Source organism: Conger conger, chromosome 3 (assembly GCF_963514075.1).
Source record: "Conger conger chromosome 3, fConCon1.1, whole genome shotgun sequence".
NCBI classification, from domain to species: Eukaryota; Metazoa; Chordata; class Actinopteri; order Anguilliformes; family Congridae; genus Conger; species Conger conger.
This window is the reverse complement of record NC_083762.1, coordinates 75206099-75225907: the sequence shown is the minus strand read 5'-3', so window position 1 is coordinate 75225907 and position 19809 is coordinate 75206099. Positions and strand designations below refer to the sequence as shown.

The 19809-nt window shown below is 42.6% G+C and overlaps 1 protein-coding gene and 1 long non-coding RNA gene across 6 annotated transcripts; one reads left to right on the top strand and one right to left on the bottom strand.

The window, feature by feature from the left end:
* The first annotated feature begins 1846 nt into the window (after positions 1–1846).
* LOC133124990 (protocadherin alpha-C2-like) lies at positions 1847–14575 on the top strand. Of its 5 annotated transcripts, none has more exons than XM_061236638.1 (3): positions 1847–4248; positions 13138–13174; positions 14318–14575. In XM_061236638.1, exons 1-2 carry the CDS (start codon positions 1855–1857, stop codon positions 13147–13149), a joined length of 2406 nt encoding a protein of 801 aa, XP_061092622.1. In that variant the 5' UTR covers positions 1847–1854; the 3' UTR covers positions 13150–13174; positions 14318–14575. The 5 variants fall into 5 exon arrangements, 4 of the variants coding, with proteins under 4 accessions (XP_061092622.1, XP_061092621.1, XP_061092624.1 ...); XR_009708373.1 differs by lacking the exon at positions 1847–4248 and adding an exon at positions 7169–7427; XM_061236640.1 differs by lacking the exon at positions 1847–4248 and adding an exon at positions 7169–9774.
* A 3386-nt stretch (positions 14576–17961) lies between these two features.
* Positions 17962–19089, bottom strand: LOC133125245 (uncharacterized). Its single transcript, XR_009708396.1, has 2 exons — positions 18856–19089; positions 17962–18364 (listed from the first exon to the last, which is right to left on the bottom strand). It is a non-coding gene; the product is annotated as an uncharacterized LOC133125245 (long non-coding RNA).
* Between the last annotated feature and the right edge of the window lie 720 nt (positions 19090–19809).

Here is a 19809-nt window from a genome sequence, read left to right as displayed (position 1 = left end):
CATGTTTGAGCAATGCAAAGCAAAGGGGTCAGAATAAATGTTTTAGGATATATTTTCTTCTGGTATACCGTAGCTATAATTCAATCCACAAATCAAAAATGATACCCTTTTCTGATCATATTCACAATCACATTCAATTTTAGATCAGGATTCATATTGTCGTCAATTTTTGGAAAGTTTGGGTAACTGGGGTTCTTTCGCAGCAAACTAATTTTGTTGGTCAGGTGCTGTCTCTTACGTACGGTTCTGAAATCACTTGGCGCTAATTTATGATTAGTATGTTGCATTTGTATCGACATCAGATGCCGTCTTACATTGCTATTCATGAATACATGCAAGACCATGCAATTGCAACCGATTGCATATAGGCCTACACCATGGTTCAACTGGTGTCACGGATGGTGCAGTGGGTAGCACTGCCGCCTCACAGCAAGGAGGTCCTGGGCTCGAATCCCTGTCGGCCGGGGCCTCTCTGTGAGGAGTTTGCATGTTCTGTAGTGGCCTGTAGTGTAGTGGTTAAGGTACATGACTGGAACACGCAAGGTCGGTGGTCCTAATCCCAGTGTAGCCACAATAAGATCCGCACAGCCGTTGGGCCCTTGAGCAAGGCCCTTAACCTTGCATTGCTCCAGGGGAGGATTGTCTCCTGCTTAGTCTAATCAACTGTACATCGCTCTGGATAAGAGTGTCTACCAAATGCCAATAATGTAATGTAATAATGTGTGATGTACTTTAAAAAATGTAAACTCATATTTACCGTTCACTTAATACACCAGTTTTCCTCATTAACAGCAAAAGGAGAAGATATGAGCGGGCATTTCACGGATTCCAGCAAGGAACCACTCAGGCCCAAACTTTTTATTTTTTTATTTTTTACAATATACCGTATTTTATTATTTTTTCAACAATGAAAGGGTACACGATCACATAACCAGGGACGTCATGATATCAGTGTTGCAAAGAAAAGTAACCTTGACGGTCAGTACCGCATCTATTAGGCTAAGAAATATAATAAAATATAATAAAACCAGCCGTGGAATGATAAATTACATGCATTATTGTGAAGATACTTAGTTGTCAGTGAGTTGGCATGATAACTGGTTACGTACAAACCATTACAAAACGTATAACATTTCAGGAATTCATGAATTGTCATAGGCGGCACGGATGGTGCAGTGGGTAGCACTGCCGCCTCACAGCAAGGAGGTCCTGGGTTCGAATCCCCGTCGGCCGGGGCCTCTCTGTGTGGAGTTTGCATGTTCTCCCCGTGTCTGCGTGGGTTTCCTCCGGGTACTCCGGTTTCCTCCCACAGTCCAAAGACATGCATGTTAGGCTGATTGGAGAGTCTAAATTGCCCATAGGTATGAGTGTGTGAGTGAATGGTGTGTGTGCCCTGCGATGGACTGGCGACCTGTCCAGGGTGTATTCCTGCCTGTATGTATGCTGGGATAGGCTCCAGCCCCCCTGCGACCCTGATCAGGATAAGCGGGTTCAGATAATGGATGGATGGATGGATGAATTGTCATTAAGGGCAGTACATTAATGAAATGTGTAGAAGTATTTATTGTGCGTTCGAGACTAGATTAGATGTGGCCGTTCCGATTGTTTTTCTACACACCGTGTCGCTGTTCCCTTATAAATCTTAATGTCTGCAGCAAACGGGAAGAAGCCATGACAGTTCTGTTGTGTTAGAGGTGCGTTGCAGGGTCTGTAGGAGAAGCGCTGACCCTACATGCGTCCTTTGTTTATCGTGTCGCTGCATTATTTCACTTCTGAGGCTCACGGATATATACACATTTCGACCACATTTGTATCGATTTATTCTGCGATTAAATTAGTCTGACATCATTACTGATGGGGCAGCTAATGAAAAGGTACGTCTTGGCTTTCCTTCTATTCTGTACACATTGGGGCTCTGTCTTGTCCATGACTCGTTACTCTATCCCCGAAGAAATGAAGGAGGGCTCCGTCGTTGCGAATTTGGCCGCTGATTTGGGTCTGGATGTCAGTGTACTGGCGACACGCGAGGTTAAGCTAGACATAATACATAGTAAGAAGTATCTGGACATTAACAAAAGGACGGGGGAGCTGTACATTTTAGAGAAGATAGACAGGGAATATTTGTGTTCGACGAGAACTTCAGCGGTGTGTATTCTTAAACTGGATCTTATATTTGAGAAGCCATTGCGGATATTTAATATTGAATTGGAAATCATGGATATCAATGACCACGCGCCCCAATTCCGTAGGGATAGGATTGAACTGGATGTTTCCGAATCTGCATCTCCCGGCGAAAGATTCACTTTAGCAAATGCAGTTGACTCAGACGTTGGCTCAAATACAGTAAAATCATACAGACTTAGTGACAGCGAGCATTTCAGTATTGAGATTCAGACGGGAAGCGATGGAACTAAATACGTCGACTTGGTTCTGAAAAAGGCTTTGGACCGAGAAGAACAGGCAGTGCATAATCTCGTACTCACTGCTGTAGACGGCGGAGTCCCTGCGCGCTCCGGCACAGCCAGCATCGTCGTGAGCGTGGTGGATACAAATGACAACGCCCCGCAATTTGCCCACCAGGTTTATTCGGCGAATATAACGGAAAATTCCCCCATAGGGACAGTAGTATTGAAGTTAAATGCTACCGACTTAGATGAGGGCTCAAACGCAGAGATAATGTATTCCTTTACGCTGTACACCTCTGAGAAAACGCAGGAAATGTTTACGTTAAATCCAAATACAGGGGAAATAAAAGTTAAAGATGTGATTGATTTCGAAGAGATAAAAATTTTGGAAATGCATATTCAGGCCAAGGACAAAGGACAGCACCCACTGTCCGGGCAGTGTACGGTGATGGTGTATGTGGAAGATGTGAATGATAACCACCCTGAGATCACTGTTAAGTCCCTTAGGAGCAGAGTGAAAGAGACGGTTCCTGTAGGCACAGTAATAGCTCTTGTTGGAGTTAGTGACAGAGACTCAGGCGACAATGGAAAGGTAGACCTCTCTATTAGCGAGCAGCTGCCCTTTGTGCTCAACAAGTCATCAGAGAGAGATTTCGAACTGGTTGTTTCAGAATCGTTGGACCGTGAGACAGTTCCGGAGTATAACATAATTTTAACAGTGACGGACAGAGGAACACCTCCTTTGTCAGATAATGAAACCATCACGTTGGAACTCCAGGATGTTAATGACAATGCGCCACTGTTCCCAAAGTCGTTCTACACCATCCCAGTGATGGAGAATAACGCTCCTGGTTCACTGTTGAGTTCAGTCACTGCGTTTGATCCTGATTTCAATGAAAACCAGTATTTAGTTTATTTTATCGTAGAACGGGAAATCGTGAACACTTCAATGTCGATGCTTTTTACCATTAACCCAGAGAATGGTGATCTTTACGCACTGAAAACCTTTGACTACGAGCGAGAAAAAGAGTTCCTTTTCCACATTGAAGCCAGAGACTCTGGTGCTCCTCCACTCAGCAGTAATGTCACTGTCCACATCATTATTCTGGATCAGAATGACAACACCCCACTCATAGTCTCTCCATGGCGGGCGCACGGCTCTGTGGTTGAGGAAGTGATCCCAAGATCCACTGACAAAGGGCACTTGATAGCCAAAGTGATCGCCATTGACTCGGACTCTGTGCAGAACTCCCGGGTCACGTATCAGTTTCTACCGGTTCCAGACGCTACTCTTTTCGGCCTGGACCAGTACAACGGGGAAATCCGGACAATGAGAATGTTCAGCTACAGAGATCCTCGCCATCTGCGGCTGGTGGTCATTGCCAAGGACAACGGAGATCCTTCACTTTCTGCTACAGTTACCATTAAGTTATCAACAATGGAGCACGTTGTTAAATCATTTTCTGAGACGTCTGAAGTTCCTTTGGAATATGACATATTTTCAGACTTAAACCTGTATTTGTTAATCGGTTTGGGCTCTGTGTCATTTCTGCTTTTGATGACAATATTGGTGACCATCGTGCTGAAGTGTCAGAAACCAAAGCCCCCCAAAGCGACCCCTCCCTGCAGAAACAGTGTCGTTAGCCAGAGGAGCTCTACTGTAGCAGATTCCACCCTGGTGTCCAACGATGCGTACTGGTACAGCTTGTTTTTGGCGGAGACGAGGAAGGGAAAGGTGGTGGTTAGGCAACCTGTACCGAAGAGTGGTGGGTACATCGTTTCCAGTATTCCCAGGAGCACTGGCCTCACAGAGACTAGCGAGTCAGCTGCTTCTACTCTACAGGTAATAATGCCTCCCGGTTACATCTTCAAACATATTTATTTTTTAAATCTGCCTGGTCGCATGGTTTGTTTTCAGAAATGGATAGAGTTAACATGTTGTGTTGTATTTACTGAACCAAGGTTCTTAGTGGCATTCATTTTTAGTGTTGGGAAATGTACTAATACTGAACATTCAAGTCGCCTTGAACAGACTTTTTACATTTAAACACAAATATAGGAGTCGAGAAATAACCATGGATACGTCACAACCAGAAAAAATACCAATACAAAATTAATACTTGGGACTCCACAATGGTTGGCACCACTTACAGTTTTACATTCACAGTTTTTATTATTATTAACAATTTCTTTGAATGTGGTGGACTGAACGGACGCTCTAACAGACTGTATCTTTCAACGGGATATTAGATAAATTATTATTACTTTTAGTGCGTTTTTATAAAGACATAATGGCTAAATAAAGTCAAGTTTTAATTAGTCACCTTCACTTTTATTTAGTTTTTAGATTTGATGATTCAAATATTTAAGATAGGACTTGAAGCAATGCTCCTTTACAGGTCCACCCCTGGCCAAATTGGTTAAATGTATATGTAGTATATAGGGAAAATAAAAGTTACTTAAACCTGAAATAAATGAATTAATCTGAGAACAAATGTAATAGGGCGGCACGGATGGTGCAGTGGGTAGCACTGCCGCCTCACAGCAAGGAGGTCCTGGGTTTGAATCCCTGTCGGCCGGGGCCTCTCTGTGCGGAGTTTGCATGTTCTCCACAGTCACAGTCCAAAGACATGCAGGTTACGCTGATTGGAGAGTCTAAATTGCCCATAGGTGTGAGTGTGTGAGTGAATGGTGTGTGTGCCCTGTGATTGACTGGCGACCTGTCCAGGGTGTATTCCTGCCTTTTGCCCAATGTATGCTGGGATAGGCTCCAGCCTCCCTGTGACCCTATTCAGGATAAGCGGGTTAAGATAATGGATGGATGGATGGACAAATGTAATAGCTTGCATATTGCCTCATTTGCCTGGGATCCAACTGAGCTTTTCACAGCCAAGTGACTGAAAGAGCAACACTGGGCAGAGTGGGCACTTAGCTTTCACGAGCTGACTAGCTAGCTATTCGCCTATTGCAAGTACAGGTGCGAATTAGTATATTTTCTTAATTCATAAGAAAATGGCATTTAATTTGTTTCCATTTTGTATGACATTATATGCAGTATATACCCTCACCAAGCACTTCATCAGGAATATTTTTACTTTATTACACCTACTTATTCATGCGATCATCTACTCAGGCAATTGAGTGGCAGCAATGCAATGCATAAAGTCATGTAGATACGGGTCAGGAGCTTCAGTTCATGTTCACATCAACCATCAGTATGGGGAGAAAATGTCATCTACTTTCACCTTTGAATGATTGTTGGTGGCAGACAGGGTGGTTTGAGTTTCTCAGAAAGGCTGATCTCCTGGGATTTTCACGCACACTAGTCTCTAGTGTTCACAAAAAAGAATGGTGCAAAAAATAAATAAATGAATAAAATAAAATAAAATAAAATAAAATAAAAAATCCAGTGAGCAGTAATTCTGCAGACAGATATGCCTTGTTAATGAGAGATGTTTACATTACATTACGATATGCCTTGTTAATGAGAGATGTTTACATTACATTACATTATTGGCATTTGGCAGACGCTCTTATCCAGAGCGACGTACAGTTAATTAGACTAAGCAGGAGACAATCCTCCCCTGGAGCAATGCAGGGTTAAGGGCCTTGCTCAAGGGCCCAACGGCTGTGCGGATCTTATTGTGGCTACACCGGGATTAGAACCACTGACCTTGCGTGTCCCAGTCATTTACCTTAACCACTACGCTACAGCCGCTACAGGATGTCAGAGGAGAATGGCCAGACTGGTCAAAGCTGACAGGAAAGTGACAGTAATGCAAATAACTACACATTACAACAGTGGTATCTTTGAACACACAACACATCATAACTGTAAGTGGATATAAATGGTAAATTGTAAATGCTACAGCAGTAGATGTCTAAAAAATTAGTCTTAATAAATACCTAATAAAGTGCTCACTGAGTGTACATTGTTCTGTGGTAAACTTAATGTTTACATTTAAAGTAGTTTATCTTCAGTAATTGTCAGTATTCAGTAATGTGTTCATGTCTCTTTAAGAGAAACTTAACTTCAAGTTAAGTTTCGATTTGCGAGAACCCGCGTTGTATTTTTTTTTATCCAGTTCATTGAACTCACATTGGATTTGGAAATGGAACGTTGAAGTTAACATAGAAACGAATTATTTTACGAAACGTGTGACAGTATGTAACCTTTCTGAAGATGTGTAAATAAATTGCTCATTTATTTTTTTTACAACGAAAGAACCTTTTTACGCGCGTCAATCATTCCGGTTCAAGCTAAACTAGCCTGCACTTACCGCAAGCATCTAAGCATCCTAAACTCCACTAACTAGCTATCTTATTTCCTTTTTATGTTTCCTTCTTATACAAATTAAGTTAAATGAGTCTCTCTGATGGCGGCACGGATGGTGCAGTGGGTAGCACTGCCGCCTCACAGCAAGGAGGTCCTGGGTTCGAATCCCCGTCGGCCGGGGCCTCTCTGTGCGGAGTTTGCATGTTCTCCCCGTGTCTGCGTGGGTTTCCTCCGGGTACTCCGGTTTCCTCCCACAGTCCAAAGACATGCACGTTAGGCTGATTGGAGAGTCTAAATTGCCCGTAGGTATGAGTGTGTGAGTGAATGGTGTGTGTGCCCTGAGATAGACTGGCGACCTGTCCAGGGTGTATTCCTGCCTTTCGCCCAATGTATGCTGGGATAGGCTCCAGCCCCCCTGCGACCCTGATCAGGATAAGCGGGTTCAGATAATGGATGGATGGATGGAGTCTCTCTGTCACGTCACGTCACGTCAATACAAGAGTACGCCTTTGGCATTTGCGTCATTTTTAGAAAAAGTTTTGGATTACCAAGAAATCGACACAAGCAGGCATCCCGCGCCTTCTCTTGTTAGACTCTCTTACCCTTCCTTTGGATTCACTTCCCAGTAATATTTCTAGCCTGATTGATTCCTGTTTTATCATTTTCTATTGCTCAACGATTCCCTCGTCTTTAGCGTTTTGACCAACATCTGGTAAAATGATGCACCTTTCCTTCGCAATCAAAAGGTATGTTGCGTTTCTCATCGCTTTTCTGAGTTTATGGAAGGCGACATTCTCGGTCATTCGGTTTTCTATGCCGGAAGAAATGGATGAGGGATCTGTTGTCGCTAACTTACCCACAGACTTGGGTATAAACATTGAATCTTTGACCAAACTGGATTTGCGGCTTGATATAATCGACAGCAAAAAATACCTCCGGATCAACAAAGACACGGGTGAGCTGTACATTGGAGAGAAGATAGACCGAGAATCATTGTGTACATATACTCCATGTGTCCTGAAACTGAGTGTGATTATAGAAAATCCACTACGCATATTTGACCTCGAATTCGACATAACAGATATTAACGACAATGCTCCACATTTTAGACGGGACCAGTTACAACTGGATATTTCAGAATCGGCTCCTCCAGGAGTGAGGTTTTCCATTATGAATGCTGTGGATCCAGATGCTGGTTCGAATTCGGTGAAAACATACTGGCTTAGTGAGAGCGAGCATTTTAAAATCGAACTTCAGGCAGGTACGGACGGTTCTAAATTTGCAGATTTAATTTTGAAAATGCCTTTAGACCGAGAGAAGCAGGCTGTACATAATCTGATACTCATCGCAGTAGATGGTGGAGTACCCGCTCGTTCTGGCACTGCTAGCATTGCTGTTCAAGTTCTGGATGCCAACGACAACGCCCCTCAGTTTGACCAAGATGTTTATACTGTGGACATAACGGAAAACTCCCCAATAGGAAGTTTAGTAATGAAATTAAGCGCTACAGACACCGATGAGGGTCCAAACGGAGACATTGTGTACAATTTTACCAAATACACCTCTGTGTTAACGGAAGACATTTTTTATTTAAATCCTGATAATGGTGAGATAAGGGTTAAAGGGGAAATAGATTATGAAAAAACGACGGCTTTCGAAATTCACGTGGAAGCCAAAGATAAAGGTCGCATTCAATTGTCAGGAAACTGTAAATTAATATTTTTGGTTACTGACATGAATGACAACTACCCTTTAATTAGCATCAAATCATTTATTGGTTCTGTTAAAGAAAGTGTTGCCATTGGTACTGTAATTGCTTTAATAAGTGTTAGTGACCGAGACTCAGCAGAGAACGGTCAGATCGAACTTACAATCAACAAACAGTTGCCATTTTCTCTACAGAAGTCGTGTGAAAGTCGTTACGATTTGGTTGTCATGAAACACTTAGATCGCGAGCAGGTCCCGGAGTATGACATCACTTTAACCGTCCGAGACAAGGGTTCCCCACCTTTGTCTGATAAAGAAACGGTCACTTTGGAACTCCTGGATGTTAATGACAACGCGCCTCGGTTCCGAAAATCCTTCTATACCATCCCAGTGATGGAAAACAACGCGCCTGGATTGCTTCTAGGTTCTGTTACTGCATTTGACCCTGACCTCTATGAAAACCAGTATCTTGTTTATTACATAATTGAGAGGGAAATCTCGAACACATCCATGTCAATGCTGTTCTCAATTAACCCAGAGAAAGGTGATGTTTACGCACTGAAAACCTTTGACTACGAGAGAGAGAAAGAGTTCCTTTTCCACATTGAAGCCAGAGACTCTGGTGCTCCTCCACTCAGCAGTAATGTCACTGTCCACATCATTATTCTGGATCAGAACGACAACACCCCACTCATAGTCTCTCCATGGCGGGCGCACGGCTCTGTGGTTGAGGAAGTGATCCCAAGATCCACAGACAAAGGGCACTTGATAGCCAAAGTGATCGCCATTGACTCAGACTCTGTGCAGAACTCCCGGGTCACGTATCAGTTTCTACAAGTTCCAAATACTGCTTTATTCAGCCTGGACCAGTACAACGGGGAAATCCGGACAATGAGAATGTTCAGCTACAGAGATCCCCACCATCTGCGGCTGGTAGTCATTGCCAAGGACAATGGAGATCCGACTCTTTCTGCTACAGTTACCATAAAGTTATCAACAGTGGAGCACGTTGTTAAAGCGTTTTCTGAGACGTCTGAAGTCCCTTTGGAATATGATACATTTTCAAACTTAAACCTGTATTTGTTGATCGGTTTGGGCTCTGTGTCATTTCTGCTTTTGTTGACAATATTGGTGACCATCGTGCTGAAGTGTCAGAAACCAAAACCTCCCAAAGCGACCCCTCCCTGCAGAAACAGCGTTGTTAACCAGAGGAGCTCTACTGTAGTAGATTCCACCCCGGTGTCCAACGATGCATACTGGTTGTTTTTAGCGGAGACGAGGAAGGGAAAGGTTGTGGTTAAGCAGCCTATTTCGTACATCGTTTCCAGTATTCCCAGGAGCACTGGCCTCACAGAGACTAGCAAGTCAGCAGCTTCTAATCTACAGGTAGGCAGCTCTGTTAAAAGATTTCTTTTGGACAGATATTACTTGCATCTCTGGAACTTGATTTTGGAAATTCGGATCACCATTCGGCACCGTCATTTAAGTTCATTTGAAACTATAGTGAATGTTTAGACGGAATAGCTTGAATACATACTCACTCGAATATAAAATAGATTTGATGAATCTTTACCATAAAATATAGACAATTCTCATTGCCTGTGTTATGTATTTGATACACAAACGTAATTGTATGTTGATTCATCAGACTGTCAGGTTCCAGAAAAATAGACCCAGTAGTGAGACCACAGAAGTGAGTTCAACGTCTTTCTTTCTGATAATCCAAAACAAAGTCAAAGTCACAGACAAAGGGTTGATAATAATCAGGCAGTCCAAACGAAAACAAAATGCAGAAAGAAGAGTCAATAATCCAAAACAGGTCTAGAAACTATGGGTCGAAAAAAAACAGAAGGATAAATAAAGAGCTGGAAGTCTAGAACAAAAAGTATGGTTGGGTGGCAGCACGGATGGCGCAGTGGGTAGCACTGCCGCCTCACAGCAAGGTAGGGTTCGAATCCCCGTCGGCTGGGGCCTCTCTGTGCGGAGTTTGCATGTTCTCCCCATGTCTGCGCGGTACTCCGGTTTTCTCCCACAGTCCAAAGACATGCAGGTTAGGCTGATTGGAGAGTCTAAATTGCCCGTAGGTATGAGTGTGTGTGAGTGAATGGTGTGTGTGCCCTGCGATGGACTGGCGACCTCTTCAGGGTGTATTCCTGCCTTTTGCCCAATGTATGCTGGGATAGGCTCCAGCCCCCTGCGACCCTGTTCAGGATAAGCGGGTTCAGATAATGATTGGATGGATGGATGGATGGAGTATGGTCGGGACACATAACGATCTGTCAACAAAAGACTGAAACAAAGGGGTTTAAATATACGTGACTAACTAGAATCAGAACCAGAGACAGGTGGAAACAATGACAGTAGAAAGGAAGGAAGTACATATAAGGAGTGGAAAGGCGGAGACATGAAACGAGACACAGATGAAATTAATGAATGAAAGGAACAACCAGGAAATAGACTACGGTGTGCACAGAGGGTAACAATAAATGGAAACGCTAACAAAACTTGACAATGAAAAACACAGAACCTGACAAGACTCCTTGTTACAATTCTGCGTAACATTGATATTGAATATTCACTCCTTTGGCATGGACTGTTTGTTTATGTTTTTATCCAGTCATGCACATCCATAGGCATGTATATACATAGCAAGATATAGGTTAGTCAGGTCTGCAAGTATGGTACTATGGCATATATAGACATGATAAATGGATGGAAATAAAGCGGATGTAAATGTCAAAGGGTTAATAGGACTAAGAAACCCACCTTCTCAATTTAAATGATGTAGAGAAAATACAAAATGAATGTAGGAATGTTCAACCTCCTTTTGAAGAAAAAATGGAACATAAAGGTTTCTAATTAGTCTCTGGACTAACAGAAACATGTTTTAACATAACATTAACATTCCAGTTCTTTAGCTGATGCTTTTATCCAAAGTGACATACAGTTGATTAGACTAAGCAGGGGATATTCCCCTCTGGAGCAATGCGGGGTTAGAGGCCTTGCTCAAGGCCCCAGCAGCTGTGTGGATCTTATCATGGCTACACTGGGGCTTGAGCCACCAACCTTCCAGGTCCCAGTCATGCACCTTTGCCACTAGGCAACATGCTGCCAAATTCCAATTCATTTATTGAATATGTCTGATTTCTTTCTTCTCACTTTTTAAAAACAGATATCATAGACTGACCCTGACACAGATGGGTAGATGGCTCAATAAATAGATATCAGATTTGTCCTTGCTTATATATTGTCTCTCTTACTAGGTTGGCTTATTTATTTATGCACAAATTTTAAATTAATTTGTTTATTTTAAACTACCTTAGTAACAATGATATATATATATATATGTTTTATAGTATTGTAGGAAATAAAAGGACAGATTAATTAATTAATTTAATTTTTCACAAAATCCATAATGCTGCTTTCCACTTAGCAGTCTGGTATATAACACACTACAAAGTGTAGATCTGTTTATGTTCATATTCAATGCATGTTGTTCTTATTACTCAAGAACCTTTGGGATGAAAGGTAAGTGTGCAACAAATGTGGTCTGTGTGATTTCACATTTCTGTGTGTGTGTGTGTGTGTGTGCAGCGTTATTGTGAGTGAGTGATAATTTTCCGAAAAATGTATTTCTTCCTTTCCGGGCTGATGTTTTGGTGGACCTATTCAACTGTTTTACTTTTTGTTCATTTATAACTCTAAATTTAAGGTATTACAGTATTTTCCAAAACACAATCACGTTTATGCTAAGAGTGAAACCGTAGTAAGCTGGCATAGTTTGTTAGATTTTTTCATTAGACTTTCCATGTAGATGTCATGCTTTCTGGATCCTTGCTCATTACCCAGGTCCTGCCAGGAGGTCAGGGTTACTGTGGCTTGTCTTAGCTCATCCCAAAATGATCATTTATTGGTCCTCTGTCAGTCTTGAAGCGTATTTCCTAATATAAATAACCTCTGAAGTGCTGTTCATTTTGATCTGCCTGAAATTTGCTGCAGCCTTGCAGTTGTCCCAGTTTCCGGACTGGCTCCATCCAACTCGCAAGGAAATGCCTGCAATAGTCATAAACTCCCCTCCCAGAACTCCCCTGTTCCTTATATTGCCAGACTCATTAGTAAACATGCCCTATGGCCCACTGCCCATCCCAGCCCCCCTTCTGCATCGGACCTCTGCTGTTATTATTTGACTTTTAGCTCATCTACATGATGTTATGATGCAATGATGTGTATAAATTGGTGTGTGATTTCAGTCTGTGGCTGCAAATCACTAATACACTTCAACTATTACTATTACTACTACTGCTACTATTAATATTGTTACTAACCCATGTAATGTAAATACTTTTGTAACTAACCACTTGCAATGTCATTAACGCTTAATCCTGGCAATGTTATTGATACAGTAGTTGGCGTCTAAAATGTTACTGATGTCGGTAATCCATGTAATGTTATTGAAACTGTGGGTGGGTGGTACTATGCTCTTGTAATGTTTCAGATTATGCAGCTAAGAACTATAATTGTTTGGATGTTCTAGCTAATCCCTCTTATGTTATGGATAGACACTTATTTTTAATGCTCTTTTAAGATGACCTATTCCACTGAGTCTATTTTTGTTGGATCTTCCGTATCAATGAGGGATTTCAGAAAACGACCATGAGAGAGAAACAAGAGTATCATAAGACAAGCCCCCTTTGTGTGCACTGTTGAATATACATACATTGAAATACCTGTTTCTTTTTCTGTTTGAAGTACTCAAAATGAAAGGAACCCCCTTCCACAGCTGGAGGTAATGCTGAATCTGACTTTTTTTTAGGAGCACCATGAATGATGTGACACCAATGAATATATTTTTTTGTTTCTGTCTTGTTTTGGTCGTTGGTGCAGTATTTCTTTTTTGTCCAAATTTCAAACTGAAATCTGGGATTGATTACTTCCTGTTCTGGGGGGGACTTGTGTCCGTCTGAGTCCCCCCCCCCCGCAGTCCCAGTGTCCATCTGAAAATGGCCTGGACAAACTGTCCACTGTCCTGTGCTGATGTACTATAGGACAATTGCCCTCCCCTCATAAATACATAGGCACACACACAGAGGAATGGAGTTCAGTTCTGCAGTGCCTGTGCTGCTATTTGGAGGTTACCACACGTAAACACACGGGTGGCGTATTATCTGCCCTTTCCTCAGAGTAATAATGGTAACGTGTGGTTTGTTTGGCAGAGGCCCCGGGTTAGGTGGTTCTTAAAGGGTAGCCCAGATTGGGACGAGATTTGAGGTAGGCCCTCTGAGACTGCCTCCCTCCTGTCTGCTCCCTCCCCCCCGGAGTGTGAGACACGAGCACCAGAGCAGAACACAGAAGGCCCCCCCCCCCCCCCCCACACACTTTATAACCTCTGCATCCACACACAAGAACAACAACCCCCCCCCCCCCCCCCCCCCACGTTAAAGGGCACACTCTTAGCTGCATGTTCTGCTAATGGATGTTTGTGTTCAGCACCGCTATTGGACAGTTTAGTCACAGTAACCCGGTCCCTGTCGGTTTCGACGGGATTTGATGCCTCCCAGTTTATGAAGCTGTGTGATTCACCGTCCTTCTCGCTGCAGAGGGATGGATGAAAGTGCATCCCCCCCCCCCCCTCCCTGTCCCAGTCATCATGTCCCCCTAACGCATGACAGTTCACTGATGGTGACTCTTTCTGTAACCCGTGCCTGATGATTTCACTTGACTGACAGCCGGGGGGGTGTGGGGATCATTTTGCACTGATTGCCTTTGCATGCCTGTGTTTAGTCTGGACTGAATGACTGGAGGGTTACTGTAGGTCAGGGTCGCCTCTTCCCTGACGAGTGATTCTGTGATGCTTGAAACAAAGACCCCCCCCCCCCGTCTGACCCCCCCAGAAGCTAATTTAACTCTGTTGTCCTTGTTCATTTCACAGGCATCCACCACCAGCAGCAGTTCGACCTGAGCCCACTCCCCCAAACCCCCCTTCCCCACCAGAGAGACATCAGGAGGACTCCATCAGCTGTGACCACCTGACACCCCCCCCCTCGCCCCCCCGTCCATGTCCCCGTCCCCGTCCCAAAAAAAGAGGATGAGCCCCCCCTTCTACCATTATCTCAAATTCCATCATTCTCTGCAAACGTCCAATGGACTGGCGTCTGTGCCATCTACATCAACCACGCATGAGCTTGCATGGCTATAGTAACAGAATTGACTTTTTACATTGAAAAGTAAGGTGGGCTGGGGGGGGGGGGGGTGTATATGTATCACTACACAAACACAAGTATCCTGCTCACGAGCATTTCTGTGGAAAGATTCATGCAGTCAGAGAGATAGATGTGGCCAACGGGAAACGGCCCTCCTTAAGACTGCTGCTCTCCTCACAAACATGCTCTTCCTCTGTGGGACGAAATATCTTCAGAGTTTAAAACTAAAACAGGACAAAAGGGAAATAATAATACTTTTCTTACTCTGTAGGTTTCCTTTCTTTGTGGTTAGTGTTTCAATGTGGCATGCATTTTCATGGCTACATTAAATGCATCAAAATATGTTTTTATCTATTTCAGAGTGAATGTAACATGTAGACGTAAAATGTTGGCTCCCTGATATCAATAAGCCTAAGTGAGCTGTGAGGAGGTTTCCTAGGCATGTGATTACTGATGAGTTGGTCAGCCACAGAAAAACATTCACACTAACAGACACTGCAGGGAGTCAATATGTTTTAGCACTCAGTTAGTCGTCAGGTCTTTTAATCTAAAACCAGATCAAAACCTGGATACCTGATTTCAGTAACTTAACACTAATGACGTATTGTAGAAATATGTTATTTGATTATGGTATTAAATGTTTAACACGGTCGTGTACTTTAAAGCAGAAACAAAACAATAAATGTATTTGTGCAGTGACATTAATGCTGACCAATTTTAACATTTGCATTGTTTATTTGATAAAAATGTACGCCTGAGAATAATGTAATTTTTACTGTAAAAGCTGATTTTATTGCTTGAAGTGTAATCGTCGCTTTGTGTACAAGTATAATATTCGTGGAGCAAAGTGTTGTCATTCTGCATTTTTATATCCGGTTTGATATTGTTTGTTTATTATCTACTGATTCAGGATGACTCAGATCAGATTGCGTCACTGTGCATGTTGTCACCATACTTATTTCTTAGTGTCTGGAGGTATGAGGAGCCCTGTTCTGTCTCAAGGCAAGCCCTTGACATGCCTGGAAAAACCGCTGGTGGAAGGGAGGATGAGGGAGAGGCCCATGAAAGGGGGATGAGACACAGAAGGCAGTGTGCGGAGTGGAGCGGAGTTATGTGAAGCCTCTCCCCAGTCTGCTCTGAGGCCCAGTGTTCAGCCAAATCTGTTTCTTTGTGCTGTACAGTGGGGTGTTAAAGGCTGCTGTCGCGTTACAGGAATGTCATGATGTTTCCCAATATCCGGGCCCTGGCAACTGACTGCGTTAAGAGTTGCACAAGAGCTGGAGCAGAATCGCAGTGAACCTTGTCCATGGTTATTATTCTGAACGGTTTCACTGCATCGGGTCCTGGTGCTATTCTCATGTCCATTGATAAATGTGCCACTTTGCTTTGGTGGAATTAACTAAGGTGGTTAAATACGGGGAATCAGAATGAGGGGCAAAGTACCGCTTTATGTAAAGCACAATTATGAAGTGTGTTAAAAACCCTACTTTTCTATTTGTAAATGGAACACTGATGCTGTTTTTTTTGGGTGTTTTTTATTTTTTTATTTTTTTATTTTTTTTACCAGACACTGTTTTGGCTGTGGAATAGTCCCTATCTCTACTGATATTTGTATTGATCTTCATTTTGAACATAAGATTGAATGCACAGGGGGGCCAAGTTGCAGCAGCCCTGAATGAAGTCACCTGAAGTCACCTGGAGTCACCTGGAGTCACCTGAAGATCTCAATAAGCAGATCAGACTTCCTGTTCCTCTTAACCCTTTAAGGTGCAAGATCACAAACATGTGATTAGAATCTTCTTAACTGAATATTATAATGCCAATGTAACAATCTAACTACTGGTAATTGAAAGTGGATGTAGTTCTAGAGCCCTGGTTGAAAACAGTATGAAAAAAAAAAAACCTCTTTAAAGGGTTACAGGCCTAGTTGTTGGCACAGGCTTGCTTTGAGACAGAACTGATCCACTCCTGCCCTTGGTGTATCAATGAAAAACGGCCTGGTGAACTGTCTGTGTGTGATGTATGATACGGAACATGTCACAGGGTAATGAGGGGGGTGAATGCTACGATAAGTCAATGATTTCATGCACCCGGAAAATGTTGATGCATTAACTTTGTGAATGGATGCCTTGCACTGTGCGGACGGTTGTATGACTTATCGTAGCTCTTCACCGCTGTTGCGTCCAGCACCTGCAGTAACTGCAGATGTGTGTGCCACTCTTGTTTACAGGGTAGTCAGGGGGCAGGGCCTTCCCACCATGCCCAGGTTTAATGGGAGTGGCGGTCCCCAAAACACAGCGTACAGACACCATCAACTGGCAGGAAAACCACCAACCCTGAGATCCCGCTGTATTCAATCTAGAGAGTAATGCAAAATGCACAGCCGTAGCTGGCTAAGCGGATGTCCCCTTGGAGAATTTATTATTCTTTGGCAGGGGTGTCACATTTGGGGGGGGGGGATGGGGGTTGTTTAAAATGTTGAAGTGTATTTGTGCAAAAACTACCAAAATCTCTGGTGGTGCCCCTGCCGTCAGGTGAAAGAAAATATATATGTTGTCTTATGGACATGTATATTTTTGTATTGGGTACTTTTATTCATTAATCTGGATAAAGTATGTGCCTATTATATTGGCATACACCTTTTACATTTCTTCTTTTTCATATGAATTTTTTAAATGTGCAAACCTGACCTATATTTATGTTGCGCCTTTACAAGGCATAGCCCTTTGTGTGACAAAGTACTGCTGTGTGACATGGGGTGATGTCACCGTTATCCCTATGAGTGGATCGGTGTTTGATAATGTGGTTGCCGTGGTAACTGGAGTGTTATTGATCGATGGATTTCCTCCCGGCTGCAGGGCCCTCGTGGCCCCCAGAGACGGGCGTGGGAAAACGGGCAGAATGAGGCCAGGATGTCCTTTCTAACTAATTTTTTTTTCATAATTGTTGTCATTGCTATTATGGGTACATATATGCTTTGCTTAGAAATACTGACGTGTGAATAAACACCTTAAAAGAAGCACCTCTTCTGTAGTTTCTGCTGGTGACCCAGTTCCCCTGCACACTCCCACACAGACCCAGGCAAGGGCACAGAGGGAGGGGAGCTCAGAGAGTGGGGCGGGGGTGGGGGTGGGGAGCACATTAAATCACACTGTACTGTTAACTGATTCCACCCGCCAGAGTGACCGGCCACGTCTGTCCTTGTCCAGTGTATCTGCAGAATTCATCGTGTGCATTTTTAATAAAGAGAGAACATTAGAATTGTGATGTGTAGTGAGCAAATACATCATTGTGTAATTGTGCTATATGCATAAATGGTCCTGGCAGTGACCAGGAAGGGATTGCAACATGTATCATACAAACAAAACAAAAAAAAAATCATAGATTTTATTTAATATTCTCTACACATAGTTATGTATATAAAATTGCAGATCAGGTGAAAGCGAAATTATTATAACTGCTTGTTTAGATTCTGATTCGGTTGATGTACATAGGTTTATAAATAACGTGGACCCGTTAACGTGGAAACGAGGGCGCACTGAACCATCGGCTAGGAAAGGAAAAAATGTGATTTAGCTTCCGCCATTTCCACAAGCGTCCCAGCATTACACAAGAGTCTCAGAACGAAATGAAATCTGATCCAGGGCTGCAGGGCTCCGTTGCCATGGAAACCCGCAGTTCACGGCACGTGCAAGCTGCTGCGAATCAGACGTATTGTTCTGGCTTCTGCATCCGGGACACAAGAGTGCTTCGTCATCCGCTCCGCATGGACGCATCTTTTAAGGTGGGTGAAGACAAAAAATAAACATTACTGTTTTAATTTTAGCGATCACCCATCATAAACATAATATATGTATTAATATATTCACATAGTTAAAAAAAATACAAGAATCTGGACGTCCAAAAGAAACAACGAAAACATTAAATATTAAATTGGCACTCCATTATATGGCATTACATGAAATTACTAATCATTAAACCTTAAATTCTGAGAAACAAATTGTTAATCCCCTGTACAAAACACATTTCGTTTTATTTTTGAATAAATAATGGATCTACATAAATATCAATGGTGACATATTATTCTTCCAAATGTAAAACATTCAGTAATACAAAATATGAATAGAAAAAAGTTTACAAATGTGTCTGTTTTTTCCCTATTTGTTAAGATTGTGTTTACATATTTCTGTAATTTGTATATATGTTTAATCTGAACTAAATGGCTGGAGTTGGTCTCCGATATTTTTGACAACAGACGATAGCTTACCGTGTAAGGCCATTATTCATGGGTACCAAAGACGTCACTTCCGGAATGCCCGCCGCCATATTTGTGTCCGACTGACACTTTTGGACCGTCACGGCAGCGAATACAGCGCATCTAAGCGAGACAGAAAGAAAGCGATATTTGGAAAAAACGGCGATTATTGGTTGTGATCCTTATTTATTACCTTTAACTTTATTTTGTCCCTTAAAATCTGCGAAGCGTCTGCCCCAACTTACTTTCCCCGACATCTACATTTATCTGATACATAATCCATCCCCATACACCGGAGACAGCCTTAAGGCTTTCAAGAGTACGGATGCCTATCAATACTCAGTTGCAGGATGGGTCGTTTGTATTTTATTTATTTATCCAGAAAGGTCCCATTGAGATACGAGATCTCACATTCACACAGTTACACACATTCACACATATGGTCATTTTAGAGTCACCAATTAACCTAAGTAATTCAACAACAATCATCAACCGTGTTATTTTGGTGGTGGTTAAGTCTAGAGTGATAGTGATTGCTTCGGCTTCGTGCGTTTCATTTACATGTGGCTATTAACGTTAGACTTTACACAGTTCTCGGTCGCTCTGATCAGAAATGCAGGACAACCAGCCGCGGGTCTGAAACTAGGCATAGCCTAGTCTACTACGTAATTGCGCCTCCTTGAGTTTGTTTAAAATAATGACATCGCTCCCATTATTTAACCAAGTAACATTGTCAACAAAATGTGGAACAATATTTTTTATCTTGTGACTAACTGGCTGACCACTAACATCCCTAAATTATAATAAAGTGCTGCATTTTTCACTTAACAGGTCAATCATTCCCAGGCTCTGAACACAAAAGCAACATGTCCATGGATAGTGGTGCAGGAGATCGGGACAGTGGTGATGGCACATTGCACATGTATGGCAGGGTTTCATTTATTAAATAAATAAATAAATAATAAA